Genomic DNA, 25,272 nt, shown 5'->3' with positions numbered 1-25,272 from the left:
AATGTATACCGATTATACCGAAATTGATTGGAGTGAAATATTGATATTTATTATAAGACATATTATTCAAAACAACTCATATGCAAACTCTTGGTAGCCCTGAAAAGGGCCGATTGTGTCATATGCTAAATTTCACTTGTACTGATTTCATAAATCACTGTACGTGCTGAAACTTTCAAAATGTTCGAAAGCAATCTTTTGACTTCGTATAAACAGAGAAAGAATTTTTGTGTGATCAGTTTTCAATATGAACATGATGTGTGTAATAATGAACGCATTACAATACATGCAACCATTTACTGATCATGACAATGTTTTGAGTCAAAATTTTATGGAATTTTTTCAAACTGAGGCTGCTCTATTATTGAACCCAGAGATTATTGTTATGATCCTTATAGCTTATATTCGATAGATATGACCTAGAGCTGCTTCAAAATAAAACCCTTAGCCGCTGTTATGTAAGCAATTCGGATGAGCTTATAGTACGCTGACAAATACGCCAGTGTTGAGTTGGAATTATATTAAAGCAAATCTTTTTGAAATCTCACACAAAATAAATTACGTGTACGTTACATTATTGAAAGCTAGCCGTACACAACCTCGTACGGTGTGTGATAAATTATTGTTTTATTTGACGGAAATAAGTTGCATTAGTCGGATATTATTTATATTAACTCTTTTGTGAAATGGTCTACTGGCCCTGAGAAGGGCCATTTTGTAGAACGACAATAAATGATAACGAAATTCTGTCAGTACTGTGTCTACATAACAATGGCGCGAGAACCCAGCTATGTTTGTTGCCTTAGTTTAGATGATTCCATCACATTGCCAGCAGCAACAAAACGACAAGAAATGGGTAACTACTATGTTAGGTGGCGTGGACGGCAACAGGAACAGGTAGTGATCGCAGGGCATTGGAAGGTCATGTCAATCTTGAAATGTTAAACGATTTCACGAACCGGAAGCTGAATTGACAGGCTCATGATAGGAAAGTATTCCACGCGCAAGTGGCTTTGGCTGCAAATCTATCGCGTCAAATCCGGAAGCCCATCTATGCGCTGATGTCACTGCTAGTCCTTTGCGTAAAGGGCGACGGTTGTTCCGCTCGATCCGATGCACAAAATGGCCGCGCTAGTCTCCCGCATGGCAATGACAGCGGAGTACTGGTAGCGACGGATTTCTTGCGGCAAAAGATGATGCTGGTGCACACAAGAGAGCGGCTTTTGTTGCGGCGGCTCAAATATGCGTGTTGCTACATTCGCGTTGAAAACTGAGCTGAGGACGTAAAAGTCACTCTCGACTTGCTTGCCGAACGTGTTCAGTCTGACGGCAAAAAGAAGAATGAGGGAAGAAGCAGGACCGGTGCGCTTTTATAGTGCAAAGCGGAACCCAAAAATGTGCTTGAACGTGATTGGCTAGATAAGAAAAGGGTCAACAATCAACGATTTTTAAATAGTTTGATGTCAATAATCAATAGTGTTCTCCATTTGGATCGACGCGTAGATAAATTGCCAATCGATTGATGGATAAATATTGAAAATCTATCGATAAATGGCTGAGTTATTAGCGGTCAAAACCTGACCATTTTTCGTTGCATGCTAAATTTTTAGTTTTTTGGAATTGTACCCCCATATGTTGCCGAATTACGTTATTCAACGTCAAAATAAAAAACGATGAAATTGGATGTATCCGGAAGCGTTCGAAGGCTAATTTTATCGTATTTAAATAATTTTCTTGACCACCGGACACCTTAGATTTGCCGGGTTTTCCAAGTTCATGTCTGAATCACATTTCTTCTGTCTTCGTTTGTATTTTTGTGCGCTTTACACCGTATTTACGTTACCGATTTTCCTTGAAACTGAAACGAGAACCGTGGCCATGGCCATTTCCGTAAAACTGGTTCTGGAAAGTATGATCAGCCACGGTTTTTCCATGTTCAATCATGTATATATTATCCGGAACCATATCCAACCGAACATCATACTTCAAGAAGATGCTTCCGGGAGCATGCCCAGAACCCTTAGATATACTGATCATACTCTACAGCAGGTTCCAGGTGTCCAGGCGGAGGTGGCCGAATTGCAACAATCCGGAACCACGTTAATATGGGTAGCAAACTTGAAGATACTTACAGGTGATGCCTTTGAAAGCGTTTTGAAAATTAACCTTCCAGTTGTCGCGCGGTTCGCCACCGTCAAAACCACCACGCTGCTGTTGTGAACGAAAAGCTAGTTTTTTTCAGTAGTGTTGCGCGACGACTGAAGTGTTAATCTACTGTCATAACCACTCTAGGTTCTAGGAGGCTAATTTCGGATGCATCAAGAATACCAACATAGGTATCAAACCTCAAGATTTTTGAAGGCGATGCTTCCGGAAGCATTTTCAGAATCACCAGGTACTAGTGTGGTCTCAGGGCCGGATTTTCAAACGTGGGGGCCCGGGAGCCATTGCCTTGTGGGGGCCCTTTTCTAAGAAAAACCTTTTGTTCGTTTAGAATAGATTAGATATTTTTAATATTTTTGTAAGGTTTTCATTATCAGAAGACTTTAACAGTTTTGAATTGGGCTGGTAGCAGGTCGTTTTCTAGAAAATTTGGTTTCTGTTTTAATGTGGATCTCTGAAAAGTCTCTATTTCAATGAAAGGTCTCAGAGGGGGTTCCCCGCGTGGTTTTTGGTCCATAAAAAAATGTATGGACTATGGTCTTTGGCCAGACTTCTCTTCCCCTCATAAATGATCACGTGATTGAACGACCCCTAAGGTCTCTAGTTTAATCAAAATGGTATCTAAAGTTTCTGTTTTACTTATTCTGATTAAAGTGAATCCTGATGCAAAATTCGACAGGCTCCAGAGAAGAATTAAAAGACTTCAACGCGGCTTTTCAGCAATTTTTTTAAAAATGTCGTATCACTCGAGGAAAAACTTCAAGAATTTGTCCAGAGATTTTTTCTGGATTATTTTTAGGGACTCATACAGGTATCTCTCTAGAAATTTTTCTAATGATTCCTTTACCGATTCTCCCAGAAATTCTTCTAGCGATTTTTCAAAGGATGCTTAGAGAATTGTTTCTAGAATTTTCTCCAGGAATTCCTTGGAGCACTCTAACGATATTACCTCCGGTAATATCCTCAGAGATACCCCGATGTTTTTAAAAGACTTACTAGGAGTTCCTACAGCTATTTTTTCACTAATCCATTCTTCAGTTGTTATTCTTGTAGAACTCACAAAGATTTTTTGAGGTGTTCTAAACGTATATCTTGAAGGATATACTGACGAAAATAATTGAAAATCCAGGTTATATTCTTAATATATCCGAAACAACATTCTTGAGGAAATATCTTAGGAAAATTCTTGGAGGAATTCCACGGGAAATAATCACTTAATAAACTTCTGGAGAAATCTTTGAAATAATCACTGAATCTTTGGGGACATATCTAAATTCTTACGAAATTTCTAGAGAAAATCATGAAAAAATACGAACACTATTAAGAGTAATAAACTATCGTAATTTCACGAGGATTTACAAAAACAGAGAAATGTCTGACCTGATTCTACGATGAAGAATCAAACTGTTATCTTCTGATCTGTTGGGTTACGTTTGCTTTTCTGTTTCCTGTTTGGTCAATTTTCGGTATCTTTTTGGCTCCTGTCTGGTCTGTTCTTGGTCTCTTTCTGCAAACTAGATGTCTCTAAAGTTCCTATATTCAAGGCACTTAAGCACTACCAGCCCTGTAGTGTAATTGGTAGAGTAATTTTCAACACTTATATTTAAATAATAAAGTTCTATTACTTGATCTACAGATCTATAAATTACATTCGTACCTAGTCCTAAACTTCGGTGAGAAAGCTTTCGTTACAGTTGGAGAAGTCACGTTAGAAAATCGTCATGAATTTCAACAAAAAGAGTTGCACTCAACTTGTTTATTCAAATTGTTTTTGAATCTTCTTGTTTCTCATGAAGTCAAGAAAATGTCATTGTTAATGTTCTAATATTTTGATGAGTAATTTCATTTGACTTTATCTGCATCAATATCGCCGCAGATTTCTTAAAAAAAAAACAAAAGGAATTTACTATTGCATTGGTTCTAATTATTTGTAAAAGTTGACCTATATATTATATTTGTTTGTCAATATTAGTGAGGACCCGGGGCCATGATAAAATTCATAATTCTTCCGATGCCCTAAAGTTATTTTTTGGTGGTTTAGAAAAGTATTGTCCATTGCCATATAAGAGAAACGAAGAATTTTGTATGGAGACTGCAAGAATGTTAAAAAAATCGATTTAACACTTCAGTCGTCGCGCTGTTGTATTTTGTACAACACTATTGGAAAAACCTCGCTCTTCGATCACAACAGCGTAGTGGTTTTAGCGGTGTCGAACCGCGCGACGAATGGAAGGTTAATCTAAATTTAATCGGGTAATTTCAATCAAATTATACCTGAATGAAAGTTAAACTCCTATTTCGCATACTTGGTGGATTAGATTCCTTTTTTTTTTTTTTTTAATCATTGTTTAAATTTTATGTAAACATCAATGAAACCAGAGTTATATGCAACTTTGGCGACCTCTAGCTAAAAATTGTGACGTGCAGGAACATTTTTGAGAATGGCATCAGATTCAGCAGTCCCAAATTTATAAGAGACACATAATTTGATCTTTGAGACACGCAAAAATGTCATTTTTGTTACGCTGTGTTAGGGATATGACATGCTTTGGCAAATGTGAGATTATACAATATCAAACAATTATTCTTACCATTCCATTTGATAATACGCTAATTGAACACCATACAAGAAGTGTGTGATGAAAAAATACATCAATCTTAACGGCAATTTGTGGCCACATGTTTGATATGCTTCATAATCGACTGTTCAAAGTAGATACCATAATACCACATATTACACCTTTTATTCATTCACCCCGTTTTGATGGTGATCAAATTTAGCTTTGTTAAGTTCAAATTTAATTTAATTTAAAACATTTGCATTATATTTTCGATTTCTTCATACGAAATAATCAATTTTGGGTAAATTATATCATCCCTGGATGTATTCGTTGTATTGATCATCAATACATCTGTCCATAAATCAATACATCTGTTCGTATATCTGTGACCAAGAGCTTTCAAAGTCGCGTGCTCTTTTACGTCTCGTCTTCGCAAGATGAAAGCTTTCTCTCTCTCATTTTTAAGCACTCACGTGATAGTTGTGTTGTGCACTCTTTAAGGGGACACGGGAGACCGTGTTATTTTCCCTATCTTTTGTCTCACTCTAACAATTATCATCGAAACTTTGCCAAAGCAAATCTCGAGTTTTAGTGAACCGATGAACCTGAAAATTTAATCGATTGTGCACCACATATATAGAATATAGTGATAAATTTTTCACATCCATATATGGAGTGGTACTTGAGATCTGCTTCTTCAAATGGATAGGATGATTATAATGACGTCCCGTGCGGCCTTAAAATTACGACAGTCATTAAATCAAATTTTGTGTTGGTCATACATGATAGGGTGCAGAGCATACTTGGGCACTTCCTTGGTTCGCCTTAGCATGGAGGGGGATTCTCGGCCGAATTGCCTGAAACTTTATAATAAAAAACACTTCAATGCGACGTTTATTGTGGCCAAATATGAGCTCAGTAGCTTTCCAAAAGCCCCATTTTCTAGATGAATCAAAAGTGCCAATAATAGGGTCCGGCTATACGTTTCATTTCTTATTACTTTGGCTGGAATTAACATATATCACGAATATCGTGATCAAACGTCATCACCTCATCCCAAAATCAGTAGAGATGGGGGTGCTGCTTTCTTCCAAAATGCGAAATCATCACCTCCAACTTAGTTCTAATACCCTCCTATATAAATGATGGAAGCGCGAGATCGTCGCAAGTTTCTCGTTAAACAGTCAATAATCACTAAGGGGCTGTCCATTAATTACGTAAGACAATTTTAGCGGTTTTTCAACCCCCCTCCCCCATGGTAAGATTTTTTGTATGAAAACCAAAAATAATTTGTATGGCGCGTAAGAAATCTTCACCCCCCCCCCTTCAACCAAAAACCCTAACGTAATTAATGGACTACCCTTAATCACAAATAATAATTAAGGGGACACGGGAGACCGTGTTATTTTCCCTATCTTTTGTCTCACTCTAACAATTATCATCGAAACTTTGCCAAAGCAAATCTCGAGTTTTAGTGAACCGATGAACCTGAAAATTTAATCGATTGTGCACCACATATATAGAATATAGTGATAAATTTTTCACATCCATATATGGAGTGGTACTTGAGATCTGCTTCTTCAAATGGATAGGATGATTATAATGACGTCCCGTGCGGCCTTAATAATCGATTAATATAGACTAGAATTAGTGTGAACGATTCTAGGCGTGTACAATACCATGCATGCTTTTGCTCACCGCAAGTCATGCCAGCCGCAGAGCAGAGTACCGTAACGTGGTAGTGAATAAAACGCCGGTTATAAAATCGCCAACTTGCCGCCGTATTAGTGCTAGAAAATTGCGTAAAACGGACACAAATACCACCGACTAGGCTATCGGAATCCGATGATTCCGTTACATATGGTTCATTATCGCAAATGATATCGATTTGATTCGATTTTTGAGCAAATGAGATGAAATTTAGAGCTTTTAGGTAAGTGACCGTGAAACGCTGTGAAACAGTAAAATGTGGCGTCCGCAGTGGACGACCCCGAGCCACGCCGCCAGCGCGGGACGTTTTAGTGAGCGGTGCTCTCTCCGCTTTTGGTCAGTTGGTTTGGTGGCAGCGAGCAGCAAAGAACAGTTAGTAGGCCTCCTCCTCGTGGTTCCGTGTGAAGTCAGAAAATTGAGCAGAAGTTACCCATTACATATTCTCCTTCTGCACAGTGAGTGGTTTCGTGTGTGAGCTGAAAGGAAAATCTCCTGATTTGCATATTCTGAATGATTTTTTCCCGATTTCGTGTTGATTTGGGTTTTCCGAAACAGAAAATCGGGTTGTGATTGCGAGATTTTCGTTTCCTTTGACCGCTGCGGCGAACTTGAGCCGAATTTCGAGTGAAAGAAGTGAACGCGTGTGCTCTTCGAGAACCGGAACTGATCCATGCCGCCGTGACCGTGGATGGATGGATTTGCTTCAAATGTCCCCTTTTTCATTTCTCTTCTAGGTTCTAGGCGGTAATCTGTTTTTGGTGAGTGGTGTGAAAAAGAAGTTCGGTTTGCGGATATTTCAACAACAATGGCTCTTAGCCGTATCTATTCGTCAAAGTTGGCCAGTGCCAATAAGGTTAGTGGAAAAGTACCCCCAGACTACTAGATGGTTAATCGGATAATCTAGGTTTCTACGACAATGTGTGCGGTCTCTTTTCCGGAGGCATTTGTGTCAATCTTGAGCGTTTCTGCACAAAATCTGAGGCCTATGAGAAAATTTCCCTCGCCCAGTCACGTTACGTAATGGTTGGATTTTCCTGTCCTATGAGTGTGCTAGATTTTCCTTGATGCTGGACAGAAATCAAGGCCAATTCGATTAGCGATGTGGCCGAATAATAATGTTATCCGGTGGCACTCTTGGATCGGTCGAAATATCGTTCTATTGTTTGCTATATGGCGAGGGCTATGAATTAGATAGACGACAGCCTTGATAGCAACGAGAGATGGAGCAGCCTATGTGATATGTGCGCAATAGACTGGTTCATTGAGTGTAATTATATTATTGAACAGATATTTTATTTAATCAAATTTTGTCAAGCTTACAAGTTTCTCTTCGGTTGAACATTTATTTTTTTTTTCGAATTTTGTTTTTTTAGTCGATTTTTATAGTTACATAATAGGCTGACGTATGAACAAAAGCATCAAGTCAGGGTGGAGGAAATGTACATATCGATCACGATTGTAATAAAATATGTCACGGTTGTGAAAAAAGTTAGTGATGATTTAAGATTTTGCATTTTTAATCGTAAAGGTGAAATGAAAGGCAGCATAGGAATTTATATGCATCATTGAGGTGTTTTGCCTTTCGTAATAGGTAGGGTGATGGTCGTATTTTGGACCCTTTAGGGAAGTGATTTTTTGTGTTTGTCGAAATTTATTCCAGTCAACTCTCCATAACTCGAGTAAGGAAGATATCGAGTTGCAGAATACAAAACCAGTACAATTGCTATCCAAGGTACTATCGTAGAAGGTATGAACACCAACTTTTACTATGGTTCTCTAATTCTATATCGAGTAAGGAAGAGTTGACTGTATTTGGCTAGCTCAACCAGGTCAATTAATATGCCATATTGCAAACTTTCTCGTGCTTTCTCTATGCGATAAAAATGCACACATGCTCATGTTTAGTCGAAAATAATTTGATTGCTAAGCACTGTTTTTCATTATTTTGAACACCTCAATACATCTTGGACTTTTAGTTTCAGTCAAAATAAATACATTTTCCATGCACTAGGGTGTTCAAAGTAAATCGGACAAACCGTTACGCGTATATAATTTGGACATATCCATTGATTTAGCTGTAAATGTAACAAAAATATACGCATCTCTATTGTATTCGGAATAATAGTTGTGGAAGTGGTTTTCCATTAAAATACTGAACTTTGGCATGTTGTAACGTTGTTCTTGTGTAGGTAATCGAGATGAATTTTACAGTGAACTACAAATGGTTGTTGTGTAGTTAGGCTGGACCAAGAACTTGGTTAGTGATTTCGGGAAAACGTACTCCACCCATTCACCATAACATATTTTCATGAATGGCCGTAGTATCGCAGCTATTTACACGATAAAACATCTGTGTCAAAAATGCATAGAAAAGATCAAAATATTTCCGCTCACTAGTGTAAAAATTGATTTTCATGTCAAAAACCAACATTTTTCGCACGGATGTATTCTAGCAATATTAACAACTTTCAAATGGAGTCGTCTGGCATTATTTTCATTTGATGAAATAATTCGCAGAATTGAAAACACAAGACCTCGTGAGCGTTTATTGAATCACTATGTATTTTTGTGTGTTCCAATAACCACTCCAGCACAAAATTAAACAAATTAAAAAAAAATCCGATTTTACTACACAGTCTTCTTTATTGCAGTAGTAGCTATGGTTTGACCATAAAAAATATAATGCATTTTCTAGTAAGTTCGTCACGGAATCTGTTTACCGTAAGCAGAAATAGGAATAGTTAGATGCAGTAACAAATGCAATTAAATCTTTTTTTTTTATGAAAGTTCTTCAAATTTTTCTAATTTTGCCGCTGATTATCTATGCTTGGAGCTACATTGTGATATAAAAATAGTATTGATCGACACAAACATTTAAACACATAACTTCCCTTAAATGAGCGAAATCTGATGCATACGGGAAAACATTCTGTGGTGAAAAATTACTTTTTTAGCTGACTACGCCCATTCTTAAAACTACCATGGAATTTCAGAACAAATTACTATGTTACATCCCACCACAATACCTGGTACATTTGACAGCAATCATTTTCATCAATCTGATTTTGACTACAGACATGGTAAAATCAAGCGCATTTCTGGTCTGCTGAAAATTGCCGGTGCGAGCGCTCAAGTTAAGCACTTAAAATGGTAGTTTTTACCGCACATTTTTTTTGCGTACACTGATGGTTGTCCTAGATCAGGCCAATCCAACCTTTTTGAATCGCGGGCCAAATCGTCTATCATCAATTTTGTGTGAGTGCCGTTTTCTTCAAATGCCCAAATATTCGCTTGAAATTTGACAAAAGTCAGTAAATTAAGCAAATTTGTTTTTGAAATCGAAAAACAGATAAATGTTGCTAAGCATCATAATGGTTATTTAGAGAGTCTTTTTCGAAATCATGCAATACTCTAGCACAGGATATTTTGAAGAGTCTACTCAGAAATGTTGCACTCTGAAAATTATATAATAATCATATTTAGAATTCTGCCAGAATACCATCTAGTATTATTAGAAATTCTTCAAGGGTTTTTGTAAGACTCATAACCCGGAATGATGCAAATCTTGCTCAGAAATAAGTGAGAATTGTATTTCAAGAATAGGATTCCTTAACAATCGCGTCGCATTTTGATTTCAAAATATTGAAATCTTATGAAATGCTGTTCACAATTTAATTTTAATCTTGATCAGGATTTAAAAACATAGCATTGTATTCGATAAAAATCCTTTAGGTTCCTATGGAATCCTTTTCAACATTTTTGTGAGGATCTTTTTATTAGGTATTCAAATGTATTTAGTATTCTGTCAAATTCTAGAAATATAATATCTGTTACTCATACGAGCACAATGAGCATTTCGTATAAAAAATCGGCTTTCACTACTATTATTTTAAACACAACTGTTTATGCGCATAATGGTATGTCTAAATTACATGAAATATCCTCTAACTTTGGGGCCTTCCTTAGCCGAGTAGTTAGAGTCCACGGCTACAAAGCAATGCCATGCTGAAGGTGTCTGGGTTCGATTCCCGGTCGGTCCAGGTTTTTTTCGTAATGGAAATTTCCTTGACTACCCTGGGCATAGAGTATAATCGCGCCACACGATATACGAATGCAAAAATGGCAACTTTGGCAAAGAAAGCTCTCAGTTAATAACTGTGGAAGTGCTCATAAGAACTCTAAGCTGAGAAACAGGCTCTGTCCCAGTGAGGACGTTAATGCAAAGAAGGAGAAGGATCCTTCAACTTTAAAATTAACTTCCAGGCATTCCTTAACCTAGGGGTAAAATCCGCGGCTACGAAGCAAAGCCATGTTGTGTCGGTTGTGTCTGCGTTCGATTACCGTTCCTGTCACACAATATATGAATGCAAAAATAACAACATTCGCATAGAAAGCTCTCAGTTAATAACAGTGGAAATGCTCATGAAACCACTCATCTAAGAAGCAGGCTCTATCCCAGTGAGAACGTAATGCAAAAAGAAGGAAATTTAAAAATTACAAACTGCGGTGTCATCATGACGATCTACCGAAACATCACATGACAAGCCAAAAATGTATGAACCAGTCTAATGCGCAGTAGCACCCGCTTTCGAAAAAGTGCAAATTTCCTTCGTCCCGTGACTCCCCGGAGGCGCCCATGCTGGCGATGTGTGAGGAATGCTTGGCTTGGAAGAAATCATTAAGACAAACTTACGCCTTCAGGGCCCCCATCCGCGTAAGACAAATAGGCTCGAAAAATGAGCGAAGAAGCACTCTGTGTGTCTAGCTCAGTTTTTCTTCAACGCCAATCCACGCTTTTTCGGCACACAGATGTACAGATTCATGTAGTGAATCCAGTATGTGTTGCGGGGATCGGTTTACTAACCAGATTGGTAGTGGATACCGAGATACGTCGGTCGTGTGTGGAGCGATTTGACGCAAAAGTGATTTTGCGTGAAAATAGAATCTGGTTAGGTAATGCATTTCTTTGGCTTTGTGGAGGAAAACACTCTACAAATAGAATATGCATTTCGCTTATCATCGTTGATGTCACGCTTACATAATAGCGAGAATCACAGAGGGTACAGGCTAGTTTGGAAAGTGTTGGGCAGGGATGGATGTTATCATTACATGTTGTTGCTTTTCAGTCAAGGACAAATGTAGATTTCGTTGTCTGTGAAATACAGTTACCTTACAGTAATAGTTTTATAACCGCGGTTCAGCAAAGGCCACAGTTATGAATCAAAGATAATAAGATTCTGAGAATCGCTAGAACGCTAGAATTGGGAAAAACAATCTACAACATAAAAAAACGGATTCAACAGATCCAGAAAGCTTGAAAAATGTATTGGCTGGATATTTTTTCGAAATATTGTTATTATACATCATCAAAACTATCAGTAATATTTGTACTCTAAAATCCTCAGAGTCAAGACAAGTCCATAGTGCTAAGAATTTGTAATATACATATCCTTTAATTCATTCTATCGTCTAAAGTCACTACAGCATTGATCTGCTATATTGAATATTACCAAACGTCCAAAGTTTAAGCTCTAATTGTTTCTTTATTATTTACAAAGAATCGGACCTCAAAGAATTAACAGTAGTTTTCTGGCATTCGCAACCAAACTCACAATCACTCCTCAAGCTTAGAACTTGTAAGTATACACGCAAGTCTGGTCGCTTATCGTTCACGTCACAATGGCTGTAATTTGACTGATTGTGTACAATTATCAGCACAACACATGATCGGGCGTCAAGCGTCGATTTCTATGAAAATTCCAAATCTACTTCTTCGCTTAATCTAATCGCCACATACACACAATAATACAGCAGTTAAGGTGCGAATCTACCATCACGCCCATCTAGAATCTTCCTCACGACAACAAGGAATTCAACGTTCGATACCCAGCACCAAACACAAAAAGATCGACCGGCACTCACGCGTCACCAGCGTTGCGTGTGCCACATGGAAGTATTTATGCCAAATCAGTCGCTAAATTTGGCTGAGGTCGACGTCACTATGACTCGTTGCCAAACGCAAATTTTGCTGCGAGAGAGAAAGAGCAAGAACTCGCTACCCCAAGATAACCGGTTCGTGGAGAATTACGCCGACCCAGGCAACCCACATACATAACGTGCGTGGTCAAACAATGCTTTGAACTTGGAGCTGTCGGTCAATGTTCATGACCATGCGTTCCGCAAGTTTGAATTATGTGTGAGCCAGAGATAAATTGTGTGCCGGGCCGGACGTAGGATAATCGAGGCATATCAAGTACCTACGGTACGACAACGTGGTCGTGCCTCCAAGTGTTGTACATACTGGCGCTTTCTTCACGCCGCATACTTTTGTGGTTTCCTTCTCTTCATATATAAGTTGTCAGTTGGTCGACTGCCAGAAGACAGCGCCAAGCCCTGCTCGTCTACCGCAAGCTTTGGCGCAAATTTCGCTTCCCTAATGCGAAAGGCTAAGTAACGAGTAGTACCTACACTACACATGCTTTAGCGATGATTTATAGCACCGGTATCTTGCGATAGGAGCGAATCGAAATATGCGTTGCACATGTTGTGTTGTACTACATATTGCTTCCTAGTTATTGGGTCTTCGTTGTGCCCTTTAATTCGCGATGTCCATAAATGTCTATATTATGACATCAAGAGTCGATAGATACCACGCGATGACGTATTTATAATCGTCACAAATAATGTCGATCGTTGGTGATATAATCAAGGGCTTACACGTTTTAGCATCAAACGTGTAAAGTTCAATGATGATAATTACTGTTCCAGAATAGTTCATCGGTTTGATAATGGGAAAGCGAATAGGTTAGATTGGATTATTTATCGAAGACAACTTTGATGTTACAATAAATAAATTAACTAAATAAAGGACAATTTCACGAATAAGTAAATCACAGAACATATTAATTAATTTTTAACGTTCGCTTTACCTCTTAGCAGGGAAAGTTACTCTCGGAGCCCCACGGGATGACGAGATTTCGATTAAAGTGCTTTGGGTCCTCTAGTCAATTCCGTAAATGATTGTGCTTTATTAAGCTTGATAGCTTTTTGTTGACAGTCGATGTCTTCAGCTAAGATTTGATGTAGGATTCCGATTTTTATAGGGCATCTTCAATGGAATTCGTCTATTCGACATTAACCATGTGATGTTTGTGATCGAAAGACATCACATTACACAAACATATATCGGAACAAAATAATCAAGTCCTGAATTGGCCTACTTCCACAGAATTTGGTCTCGTAACAAACCATGTGTTCTCTTCGTGAATTCGATTTTAATACCTTTGTAAGGTTACAGTTAATTGGTTTTGGTACTTTTACTCATCATTCAGTGGTTTCACGTAAATTGAGCAAACATTCAACAATTAAAATTTATTGCAACAAAATAATTCTAACTATCTTGTAGAAAATGCTATTTGAAGAACGAATTCTATTCACAAAAGCTACCCTGCCCATAAACGTATTTCAGTCCCATGTCCGGTATGACCGAAATTTGCTACACTGCAAAAAGAAGTCTGGTGGTGGAGTCGTCATAGCCATCAATACAGACTTTACTTCTGAAGAAATAGTAACTTTCAAACACGAAGAATTCGAAAATATCTGGGCTAAAGCTCTAATTAATGGGGAAACGCATATATTTTCATATGTGTATTTTTCACCTCAACATGCTAACAAACATTCTTCTGAATTATTATTCAAAATTGTCAAAACTATTATTTCAAATGTGAAACCTAAAATAAAACTGCATATTTATGACGACTTTAACTTCAACGCAATGCCGACTTCATCATAGACCATGAAAATTAATTACTTTTACTACCAGTCTTAGGCGAAGACAACACTTCACAATTTTTATTCGACAAAATTTCATATTTTGGCTTAAATCAAATAATTACTTAAAAACAATAAAATTTATACTTGGACCGCTTATTTACATATTGCATATAATTATTACCTCTATGGAAAAATGAAGTATTTCACACAGCAATTGAATACTCATGCATGCATGCATAAAACTTCGCTCCCCAGCCACTTGGAGTACGAGAAAGTGCTGGAGTACAACATAGTACAGTGTCAACAAAAAGAAGAAGACGTTTACAAAATAACAAATTACCGGTGTGGTTTAGCCCACAACTGAAAAACCTGAAGAAAAAGAAACAGAAAGCACATAAATTAGACAAAAAAAAAGAAAATACTGCCATGAACTTACAAATTTATCATGACAAATGTAGCCAACTCAACTTAGCCATTAACTCCGCACATGAAGAATATAATCGTAAGGTCGAATCTGAAGTCAAATAATGTCCCAAAAACTTTTTTAATTATGTTAACACTAAAATGAAAAGTAGCAATTTCCCTTCGCGAATGCTTTTTGACGGAAATATAGGTGAAAACTCTTCAGATATCTGCAAGCTCTATTTACAGATAACAACTATTAATTTTTTACAGTATTCGATAAAAAATTACCGTAATCCGTAAAATTTCTACGGAATTACGGTGTTTTATTTCACTGAACTGTTCAGCTGTGCCACTGGGCCTTGCATGCTAGTCTGTTGTCTAGTGTGGTGCTTCCTTCAAGGGACGAATCGTCCACTGGAAGCATTAACGTGTCGGTGTATTTATTTTAATGGAAAATTCCCAAAAGCTTGGAAATCCTCGCATTTGATGCCTGTTTTCAAAACAGGTACAATATCTGACATGCGGAACTATTGCGGAATTGCCATTATCTCTAGTATCCTCAAGACCTTCGAATCTCTTGTGAACGACAACATTTTCCAGCAAGTAAAAAATCATATTACTTGTAGGCATCACGGCTTTTTTAAAGGCCGCTCAGCAATCTGCTTCCAATCTGCTAGAATTTGTATCTTTCATTCTCAACGCAATGGACACGTAGAAGCCCTCTACACTGACTTCAAATTGCAAAAAATAGGAATGGAGCCAGGACTCTTGAGTTGGATCCAGTCATATCTATTACATCGGAAACAAATAGTGCGCTTTCAAAATAAATCTCAGCGCCCATTTCTGTAGCCTCTGGAGTACCCCAAGGTTCTCCTTTAGGCCCACTTCTTTTTATTTTGTATGTTAGCGATATTTCCTTTATAATTAGAGGAATAAAATTGCTTTTATACGCAGACGACATGAAGCTCTTCATGGAAGTAATTCTAGCGAAGCAAAAGAATTGCAGAGTGAAATTAACTCATTCTTCACTTGGTGCATAAAAGTCTACTCCAAAATTCAATAGCATTTAGTCGAAAACTTCCAATTGAAGTATTTTTAGGAAATCAAGTAGTGCAGAAGTGTAAAATTGTAAGGGATTTGGGCGTAATCCTAGACTCAAAACTCACTTTTGTGGAACATAATAATGGATCATTAAAATAATCAAAACGGCCGCTATAGAAAACATAGATAGCGCCACCGTAGCCTTGTGTGTTTGACAGAACAGCAATGCTGTCACAATGTTTTATCCCATATACAGTGGCGCCTTTGTTTTGATGCGGTGAGCACTGACAAAAACTACCTTCAATGATCCATTCCTGGGAGGGAGGCACCGATATTACACACGAAATATGACGCAAAGTTATTTCGAATTGCAAGAAAACTCCAGCTTTCCAACGACAATCAAGGCAGACTTGATGAAAATCGCTAATTTTCTTTTGTTGTGTTCCTTCGATCGTTCTGGACTAACATGGAAAAAGGGCCAAAGTTTTCTGTGCATTTACTTTTCGTTTTTATTGGAAAAAGTAAAATAATGCGTATTTGAACACTTTATATTCAATCAGGATAACAGGTGCTATTATGACATTACTTTTTAATAAGCATGAACAGCTTTTCAATCGATTTTTTGTCACGTTTGATAAAATGCAAAAATACGTTTCAATCAATTACGCGCTTTTATCATGTTTGTCCATTGTTTTAGATCTGGGCTCACAGTGACAGTTCGTGACAGCAGAATCTCGGCTCACCTTGACGTACATAAATTTGGTATTGGTTTCTCCCTCCCAGATCCATTCTATAATAAATAAAGCGAACAGTATGCTTGGCTTCATTAAGAGGTTCTGTAAGAATTTTCAAGGCCCATATAATGTTAAACTATTGTATATTATAGCAAACAATTCTTCTTACCGTGTACACTCAGCTCTCTCAATCAAACTTCTATACACCTTGTCGGCATTTAAGAACAAAAAAAAAATATTTTCAGAAAAATCATACAGAACGCATCATGCTCAATACGGACCAATAAATCGTATGATGCGTCAATATAATATACATAACAAATTCATTGGTATTACTTCGTTCAAAGAGCAGCTCGAAACACGATTAAAGTCCCATGTCTGCTGGTTTTCCTATTCACATGAAACAGTTATGCGATTACACGATACTTATGTATCTTATGTAGGGCAAGGAATCCACTTGTCTACTGTATCATCTTAAAGTAAGAACATATCAACAATTTCCTTTCTTTGATCCGCTTGACTATTTGGTAGGAAAATGAACTGCAATTCTGTCAAGCACTAGATCAAGCATGACCAAAAGTACTTGCGAAAGGCCATATTAGCCAGATACAGTCTTACTCACGCATAAGTTGGATTCTCACAGATTCCTGAGCATTAATTCTGCCCAACCCTAGTAATGATTTACGAAGAGTTCTTGTCAGGATTCTTGAGAGCCTAGGCAGATCTCTCACAAAATTCTGGACATGATTTCCACGGCAGACTTTGTCACGATTTTCACTATGCGTTGTATTGGATTCTCAAATTCGAGCAGTATTCCATAGAGCCCTAGGTTACCATCGGAACTGGGTCAGTGTTATCATAACCCTAAAATGCTAGGCAGACTTTTCATAAGTCATTATGGGCATCTATCAGAACCCTAGGCAGCTTTCTGGCAGAACTTTGAGTATGATTCTTTTAAAACCCTTGGCAGCATTCTCACAGATTCCAGAGCTGGATTTTGTAATTAATCTTTGGTATGATGCTATTGAAATCCTAATCATAACTCTCAAAGAATGGTGAGTAGGATTCTTACTAAATCCTGGCCAATATTAAGCCAAATTTCCATAGAATACGGAAATTCATTTTAGCAGAATTCTGCGCAAAATTTTCTAATACTCCAATGTGGGACAGAGCCTGCTACTCAGCTTAGTGTTCTTATGAGCACTTCCACAGTTATTAACTGAGAGCTTACTTTGCCAATGACCATTTTTGCATGTGTATATCGTGTGGCAGGTACGAAGATACTCTATGCCATGGGAAGTCGAGAAAATTTCCAACCCGAAAAGATCCTCGACCGGTGGGATTCGAACCCACGACCCTCAGCTTGGTCTTGCTGAATAGCTGCGCGTTTACCGCTACGGCTATCTGGGCCAAGTTTTTTTTATAAACTTTAAAGTTTGAGTTTTAAAAGTCTAGTGTATGGTATTTTGAATATTTTATTTTGTGCTCAATAGAATAGAATCAATTTCATATAAGAATATTCAAAAGAAGGCATATGCCAAACATTCATTATGGAGAATCTAGCACACCTTAACCCTTTCTTTCTCATTAGTTTTTATAAAGAGTGCTTGGTTGCAAATGGGCTAATTTTTTTGAAATCAATTTAAGGCTCAAGAATTCATCATTCAGTCATCAGCAATCATTAAAAAGTAAAACATTTTTTTCGTTCAAATTTTAAATAATCCTCATGAAAATCTATCATTGTATATGCGTTACAGATAGTAAGCGCAATTCAATGCTAGATGTTCAAGAACATTGTGTCTATTTTGAGCATAAAAACTAGGTTTGAAAATTCATAAATTGATTATCAATAGTTATACTATTGAAACAGTTGACATTTAGATTCATCCATTAGCGTAACTTGAACTCAAATCTAGAGGGGGCTTGACTCCTCTGATCGAAAAAATCCCTTAAGTAAAGTGTATACTTAGCATGAGAGTTAAAATTTTCTAGGGGGGGCTTGAACTTTTCTAGGGGGGTCTAAGCCCCCCCTAGCCCCCCCGTATTTACCCATCTGATTTCTGATTAGTATTAAATAATATTCTAGTATGCGTATAACGGAAGTATCTGGGCCAAGTTTCTTATAAACTTTAAAGTTTGAGTTTTGAAAGTCTAGTGTATGGTATTTTGAATATTTTATTTTGTGCTCAATTATCATAGAATTGAGTCAATTTCATATAAGAATATTCAAAAAAAAGGCATATGCCAAACATTCATTATGGAGAATGTCAATACATTAGATTATGCAAAACGTATTTCTGCAAAATTCACTCCTAATCTAGCACACCTTAACCCTTTCTTTCCAATTAGTTTTTATAAAGAGGGCTTGGTTGCAAATGGGCTAATTTTTTTGAAATCATTTTAAGGCTCAAGAATCCATCATTCAGCCATCAGCAATCATTAAAAAGTAAAACAATTTTTTCAAATTTTAAATAATCCTCATGAAAATCTATCATTGCATATGCGTTACAGATAGTAAGCGCAATTCAATGCTAGATGTTCAAGAACATTGTGTCTATTTTGAGCATAAAAATTCATAAATTGATTATCAATAGTTATACTATTGAAACAGTTGACATTTAGATTCATCTGATTTCTGATTAGTATTAAATCATATTCTAGTAACTATTGTATTGCTTCTATCTAATTCGGTTTGTCTCAAGTTCGTCGAGATGATTCTCATGAGAAAGCTTTCTTTCTCATGATAACTCCACAACTCCATTGGTTAAGAATGCAATCCTTGAAAATTTCACTTTAGCTAACCTTCATGAAGTTTTTTTTTTCATAAAGCTCCAAACAATCATCTAACAGTTTTTGAATATAGAATTGAATATATATTCAATCCCCACTTTCTACAGCTGGGACCGACTAGCGATTCACGACAGTGTGAATGCATTCAAAATTATGCAACTTCCCAACACGGTCTAGTGCTAACGCACGACAACAAACACGCGACTTCCCAAAATAAAACTTTGGCTTGGCCATTTGCAACGGATCGAAACACGGAAGCTTTTCGACTGTCGAATGGTTGCTAGAGATCATTTGCTTATTTATAGGATTGATTCTAAGGTCGATCGTCAAACGAACCCGAACCAGATTTTCCCGGTCAACAACACTTCGAAACATCTACCGTTTTATAATAGGCCATGTAGTACAGGGAAGTGATTTAACATTTAAATTGAACTTCTGTTACGCTCACAAATTTAGTACAGAGCCGCACAAGGTCAATCACCGTCTAGCTATATCCATTCAAGAGATCTCCTCCAGGCAACTCAGACGTATCAACTGCATAATTGAAATTTTGCTGTAGTATGAAACGATGACGATTCAACTGGACGGCTATGTTGTTCCCACTCAATCATGAAAGTATGTTCCGATCCACGCGATCACCTGATCGATGGCGCATGGCACGTCACCGCTAGCCGCGTGCACTGACGAATCATACGTATTACCGCATGTCCAAAGCCAGAGCGATAAGACCTTATCTTTTTCTTCTGGTGCTACTAGAGCAGTAGTGATTGTAGCGTCCTGCCTCGCGTACAATTTCTTAGATAGCCTGAAGGAGGCTGAACTTGGGCCGCGATAAGAGGGAGAGAGATTATACACAAAATCCATCATGCATCGCGAGCACTGTCTGTCACAGCTCTTCCCGAAATCCTGTGATTAGGTAATAGCTTAACCGCCCAGTCTAAGCTTAACACTCGTCGTCGGGTAGGGATTGCACACATTGCATTGCATTAAAAGCCTAGTCCGTTTTATTAAGAAATACGTATTAACCGCCTTTTTTTTCAAATGCTTCTTTCCACAGAACCTCCTGCCGGTGATCACCACCTACGTGCGAAATGCATCCGACAGCACCGACCTGAAGGCCGTACTCTCCGAAAAAATCCCCAAGGAGCAGGAACGCGTCAAAAACTTCCGCAAGCAGTTTGGTGCCACCAAAGTTGGCGAAGTCACCGTTGACATGGTAAGTTTCCGATTTGCTCACATTGCTCTTAGGCTCTTATTATGGTACTTAAGATGGGTACTAAATTTAAAACATGTTCCAGCTTTAGTATTGCCTAAAGTCTGCATACCAGACAAACAATTGATTAAAATAGACGAAGTGTCTCAAATAGCTTCAAGTTCATGACCCCCATATGTGCTGCACTATGGGATAAATTAACAAAAACAGGACAAAATAGTCATATTCGCAATGACAAATATTTATAGACTCCTCTTATTCGCTCACGTTAACGATCAATGCACACGGTTGAACCGAAATAGCCTCCCCCGCCAATCTTTTCAGTGGATATCATGTGAGATGTGACATCATTTCGTCCACCGGGCTACCCTACTAGGCAGAGGACGAGATGCGGCTTCAACTGTCTGCGAAAAGATCGCGCCTTCCATTGCTTCAATTGAATTAAGTAATATGTGCGGATGGAACCTTTCCTATCGTACTGGTGATCCACACCGCGTGACAACAGCGCGATGCCAGTCATCCCCATTCAATGGGTAAATTCATTTAAAACGATTGACGCGCGCCGTTTGAGTCACGCCAATTCGCATGACAGGCCAACTTCCCACAGATCATTTGATCATTCTTTTTCAAGTGTGTGAAAGTTCTTTAATCCTCTTTTATGGGCAATTTTGGAAAATTCCACTGAAGAGCTAAAAATATCACGCCATACGAGCGATGGACAACATTTACGTTTTCCGGTAACATAACTTCCCGGGAAATCCGAAAAAAAAACGGGAATAACAAATGACCTGGAAGAATACGGGAAATACTCGGGAAATTGGAGAACACACCGAGAAAATATGTATTTCAAACATTCGAATACCGGTTTGTTTCAATTTCAAGCACTAGCCAGTCAACTCGTACTTCGCATCATGACTAACTTTTGGTAAGTTGGTAGCGAAATAGTTAGCGATTAAGATAATTTATTCCTGGAAGGGTACTAAGGGATTCCTGGTTCTTGCTGAGATGCTTGTTAGATTTCCATTTAGATTCACGGCAAATTTTCTATGAGATCTTTGCTGAAATCTTAAATGGGATCAATAATTGACCAGTTTATTGAAATAAGGCTTTTAATGGATTCTACAAAAGATCCTATCTTGAAAATATTAGTAGATCGGTATTGGTTGGCGAAAAGCTCAGCAAAAAACATCGCAGGAATCTATGTTGATTCTTGGTGAAGCCTTTATTGGATTTGACTAGTTCTTGATCTATGACAAAGCACTTATGAGGTCCCTTGTATAGATTTCTGCAAATTTATAGCGGAATCTTCCAATCATTCCAAAAAAAATAATTGTAAGACTATTCATCAATTCATTCATGTTGAGATCTTTGATGGATAAATAAAAATCGAGCTCATTTTAGGTATTCTTGGAAAGATTTTTTGTTAAGTTCTTGACGAGATTTTTGGTCAAATCTTTGATAGATTTTGCGGAAGATGCAATTTTGGAATTATGTTAAAAATATTAACCAACTTCAGTAGCTTGTTCATCTGAATCTCAAAATGTTTTTGGAGGAAACCTGTCAGTTAAAAATATTTCTTCAGGAATCAGCCATATGTCATGTCTAATGCACATTTCCGAAGACGTTCTTAAGAGGGCAGGATCCGTCATTAATTTTGGAATTTTCAAAAGCAGTTTTTTCGTTAAAGATCAAGAAAACTTACAGGAAAATGTGTTCACTGTATTCTCCTCTCCAACGGAAACACATTGAACACATTTTCATCGAATAATTTTTAGTTTTGAACAGAAAAACTGCTTTTGAAGTTTCGATGACGGAGCGTTGAACGTTAAGGATAAAGTGACCGTAGTCCAAGTATCAGGACAGGAATTCCTGATGCCTGGATGCATTTTTTTTAAATTTTGTTCCACGAATCCCTTCAGACACCTTCAATAATTTCCCAAACGATAACTTCAAAAGTCCTCTTAGAGAATCTCCCAGGATTTTATTTAGTTATTCTTGATGTATCCAGTTGCAATGACCTGTTCAACAAAAAAAAAAATGGTTCAAGATTGTATGACTATTTGTATTCAATCATACTTCTGTCTGAAGGGCCAAAAACGATTGGCGGACCCGTAAGTAGAGACACTTACGCGAAACCCGCAAGGGAAAAAGAATCTCCTTTGTAAGAAAGACCCAATAGATGGGGAGAAGAACCCGCCCTTTTTCCACGGAATGTTAGCGATAGAAGTATTATAATAATCAAATAATACAATCCATCATGAAAAGAACTGTCCGAAAATTTAAAAAATAACAAAGTTTCATTCCGGCGATGTGAAAACCGAATCCGCTTGCTGGCCTTCTCAAAGCGCCTGAACGTGAATTGACGTGCCGCCAAATGGTACACCGCGAAGTGGATTACCGCAAAATCCAACAGAAAAAATAACATAATTCGTAAAAGATTGGCTTGTTTTTATGGAATATATTAAATATTCAAATTAGTTTTTCTTAAAAGCTTATTTTTGTGACTTACACCCCTTTGATTCTAGCCCCCTCAATTCTTTTTGGAAATCTTAGAAGAATTCCTAGTCCAATGGTATTTATTCCAACAATGTTGTAAGTCATTCTCACAGAGATTATGCGAATTATGGATTATCCCAGGAATTGATTCTAGGACCATGAAAGGATTCCTCTAGGGATAATTCCACGAAATTTATTAGGAACACTTCCTAGAATGTCTTAATAAATTGGATTCCTTATGAAGATTCTCCAGGAGTTTTCTCCTGAGATTTCTCCAGCTTTATCCAGGGATTATTTCCAATGATTTCCCGGGTTGTTTTTCAAGTGAATTGTGTATGGATTATTCAAAAGTTTACTCAGGATTGCTACAGCCACTATTCCTGTAATTTCTCCGATTATTTCCTTCGTAAATTTCTTTAAGGATTCCGTTGAATGTACTTCGAGGATCCCTGTAGAAAATCCTGCAGGATAGTACCCTGGGTTTTGTTTGGTTGTTTCAATCTTTATTTTAGCATTTTTTTCTAGAGAATCATCCAAGACCTGCTCAAAGGTCCAGAAGTACCTTGAAAGATCCTTGCAAAAGTTCTCCCCTGCAAGAGATTGTTATGTACCGTGCTGCTTCAAAATTCGAATATTTTGCCAGGAGGTACACGACTGCTTATTAATTCGTACTTCGCATCATGACTAGGGGCCCAGATAGCCGTAGCGGTAAACGCGCAGCTATTCAGCAAGACCAAGCTGAGGGTCGTGGGTTCGAATCCCACCGGTCGAGGATCTTTTCGGGTTGGAAATTTTCTCGACTTCCCAGGGCATAAAGTATCATCGTACCTGCCACACGATATACGCATGCAAACATGGTCATTGGCATAGTTAGCTCTCAGTTAATAACTGTGGAAGTGCTCATAAGAACACTAAGCTGAGAAGCAGGCTCTGTCCCAGTGGGGACGTAACGCCAGAAAGAAGATCATGACTAACTTTTGGTGAGTTGGTCGAGAGATAGTTAACAAATTCTAGTACTTTTTAATCAAAATTATTTGAAAAAAATGGTTGATTTCCTTGGGAATTGTTTGGCAGATTTTTTTGTTTAAAATTCTCACCGAATTTTCGTAAAATGCCTTGTAGATTTCTGGCGGAAAGGTATAGAATTCAAAGAAAATCATATACAACAACAAGCAGATCCTTGAAATATCTTTAGCAAAGTACTTCAGGATACTCAGCAAGGTTCTTGGTGAGATGCTTGATAGATTTCTATCTAGATTCATGGCATATTTTTTATGTGTTTTTAAAAGTAATTCTAACGTGAATCGAGGCGATAGTTGAACAGTTTCTGGAAGTTCTTTGAGGGATAACTGAAAAGGTTATAAGTATATTACTAATAAGGTTTTAGTGGATTCTAGCGCCCAACTTTTCTTGAAATTTTTAGTAGATTCATAGCTAAGTCAAAAAATAGCAAATTTCTTAGAACTGATCATTTATCAATACCTAAAAACTGTTTACTTCCGATTGATCAACAAACCAACAAAAAACAAGAACATTCGTTTATCATAATTGACAAAATGAAGAAACGGACGTTCATACTTTTCTAGAATTTTGACAATGACCGATTCTAAGTAGAAGCTTAAGGAGGCACTGATGATACTGATTCATGATGAAGGCTTGTCTGGGTTACTAGTTTGACTATTCTTAGATCTATGACAAAGTTCTTAAGAAGTCCGTAACGAAATATTGTATGGATTTCTGCAGATTTACAGCAAATTCTTCCGATCTTTCCCAACATTTTTGTTGAATATATGGCAAAATCTTTGTGGATAAACAAATAACGAGGTCTTTTAGGTATTCTTGGGTAGATTTTGATATGTTTTTGACGAGATTTTCCGCCTAATTTTTGATGAATTGCGTGGAAAATACTTTTTTGATTTATGGACGTGAAAGTCAACATCAACCGGTTGGCTACATAGCTGACTAGTATCGGCTAAGACTGGACCAGCAATGGTTGAACAGTCCTCAGAAACTGAATAGGGTCCTAAAGCCATGTCCCAATTTTAGTGCCAAACGCTTAAGTTAAGGCCAAAAACACATGTTTACTCAATTTTCAATTTTTTTTTTTTGTTTAAGCGCAAAAGGGCCTGTTCACAAATTTCATAACGCCAAAAATGGCCATTTTTGACACCCACCCACCCCCTTGTAACGCTTTTTATATGAGTGTTCAACAAATTTTGTATGAGCTGTAACATGTCAAGGACACCCACCCACCCCCTTTAGCGTTATGAAATTTGTGAATGGGCCCAAAGCCATTGTTTTATGTTTTTATAGATTTTGTCACACCCCTTGGTTTAAACTCAAATGTTGGGTGTATTTTGTTTTCCGTGTCCCTTCCGAAATGTCA

General features: G+C 37.6%; 1 protein-coding gene across 2 annotated transcripts in view; it reads left to right on the top strand.

The window, feature by feature from the left end:
* Nucleotides 1-6,703: 6,703 nt before the first annotated feature.
* LOC5575386 (probable citrate synthase 2, mitochondrial) overlaps nucleotides 6,704-25,272 on the top strand; it is a 40,702-nt gene continuing 22,133 nt past the window's right edge. Inside the window, exons 1-3 of one of the 2 annotated variants that reach the window (XM_001655689.2) lie at nucleotides 6,704-6,806; nucleotides 7,169-7,287; nucleotides 20,235-20,393. In XM_001655689.2, coding sequence (XP_001655739.1) covers nucleotides 7,240-7,287; nucleotides 20,235-20,393 — 207 coding nt within the window. In that variant the 5' untranslated portion in view covers nucleotides 6,704-6,806; nucleotides 7,169-7,239. Of the gene's footprint in view, nucleotides 6,890-7,168; nucleotides 7,288-20,234; nucleotides 20,394-25,272 lie in introns of both variants that reach the window. The other variant, XM_001655688.2, reaches the window with a different exon arrangement.

This window comes from Aedes aegypti, chromosome 3 (assembly GCF_002204515.2).
Source record: "Aedes aegypti strain LVP_AGWG chromosome 3, AaegL5.0 Primary Assembly, whole genome shotgun sequence".
In the NCBI taxonomy this organism is placed as follows: domain Eukaryota; kingdom Metazoa; phylum Arthropoda; class Insecta; order Diptera; family Culicidae; genus Aedes; species Aedes aegypti.
The sequence above is the reverse complement of the archived record's forward strand: the minus strand, read 5'-3'. Positions and strand labels throughout refer to the sequence as shown.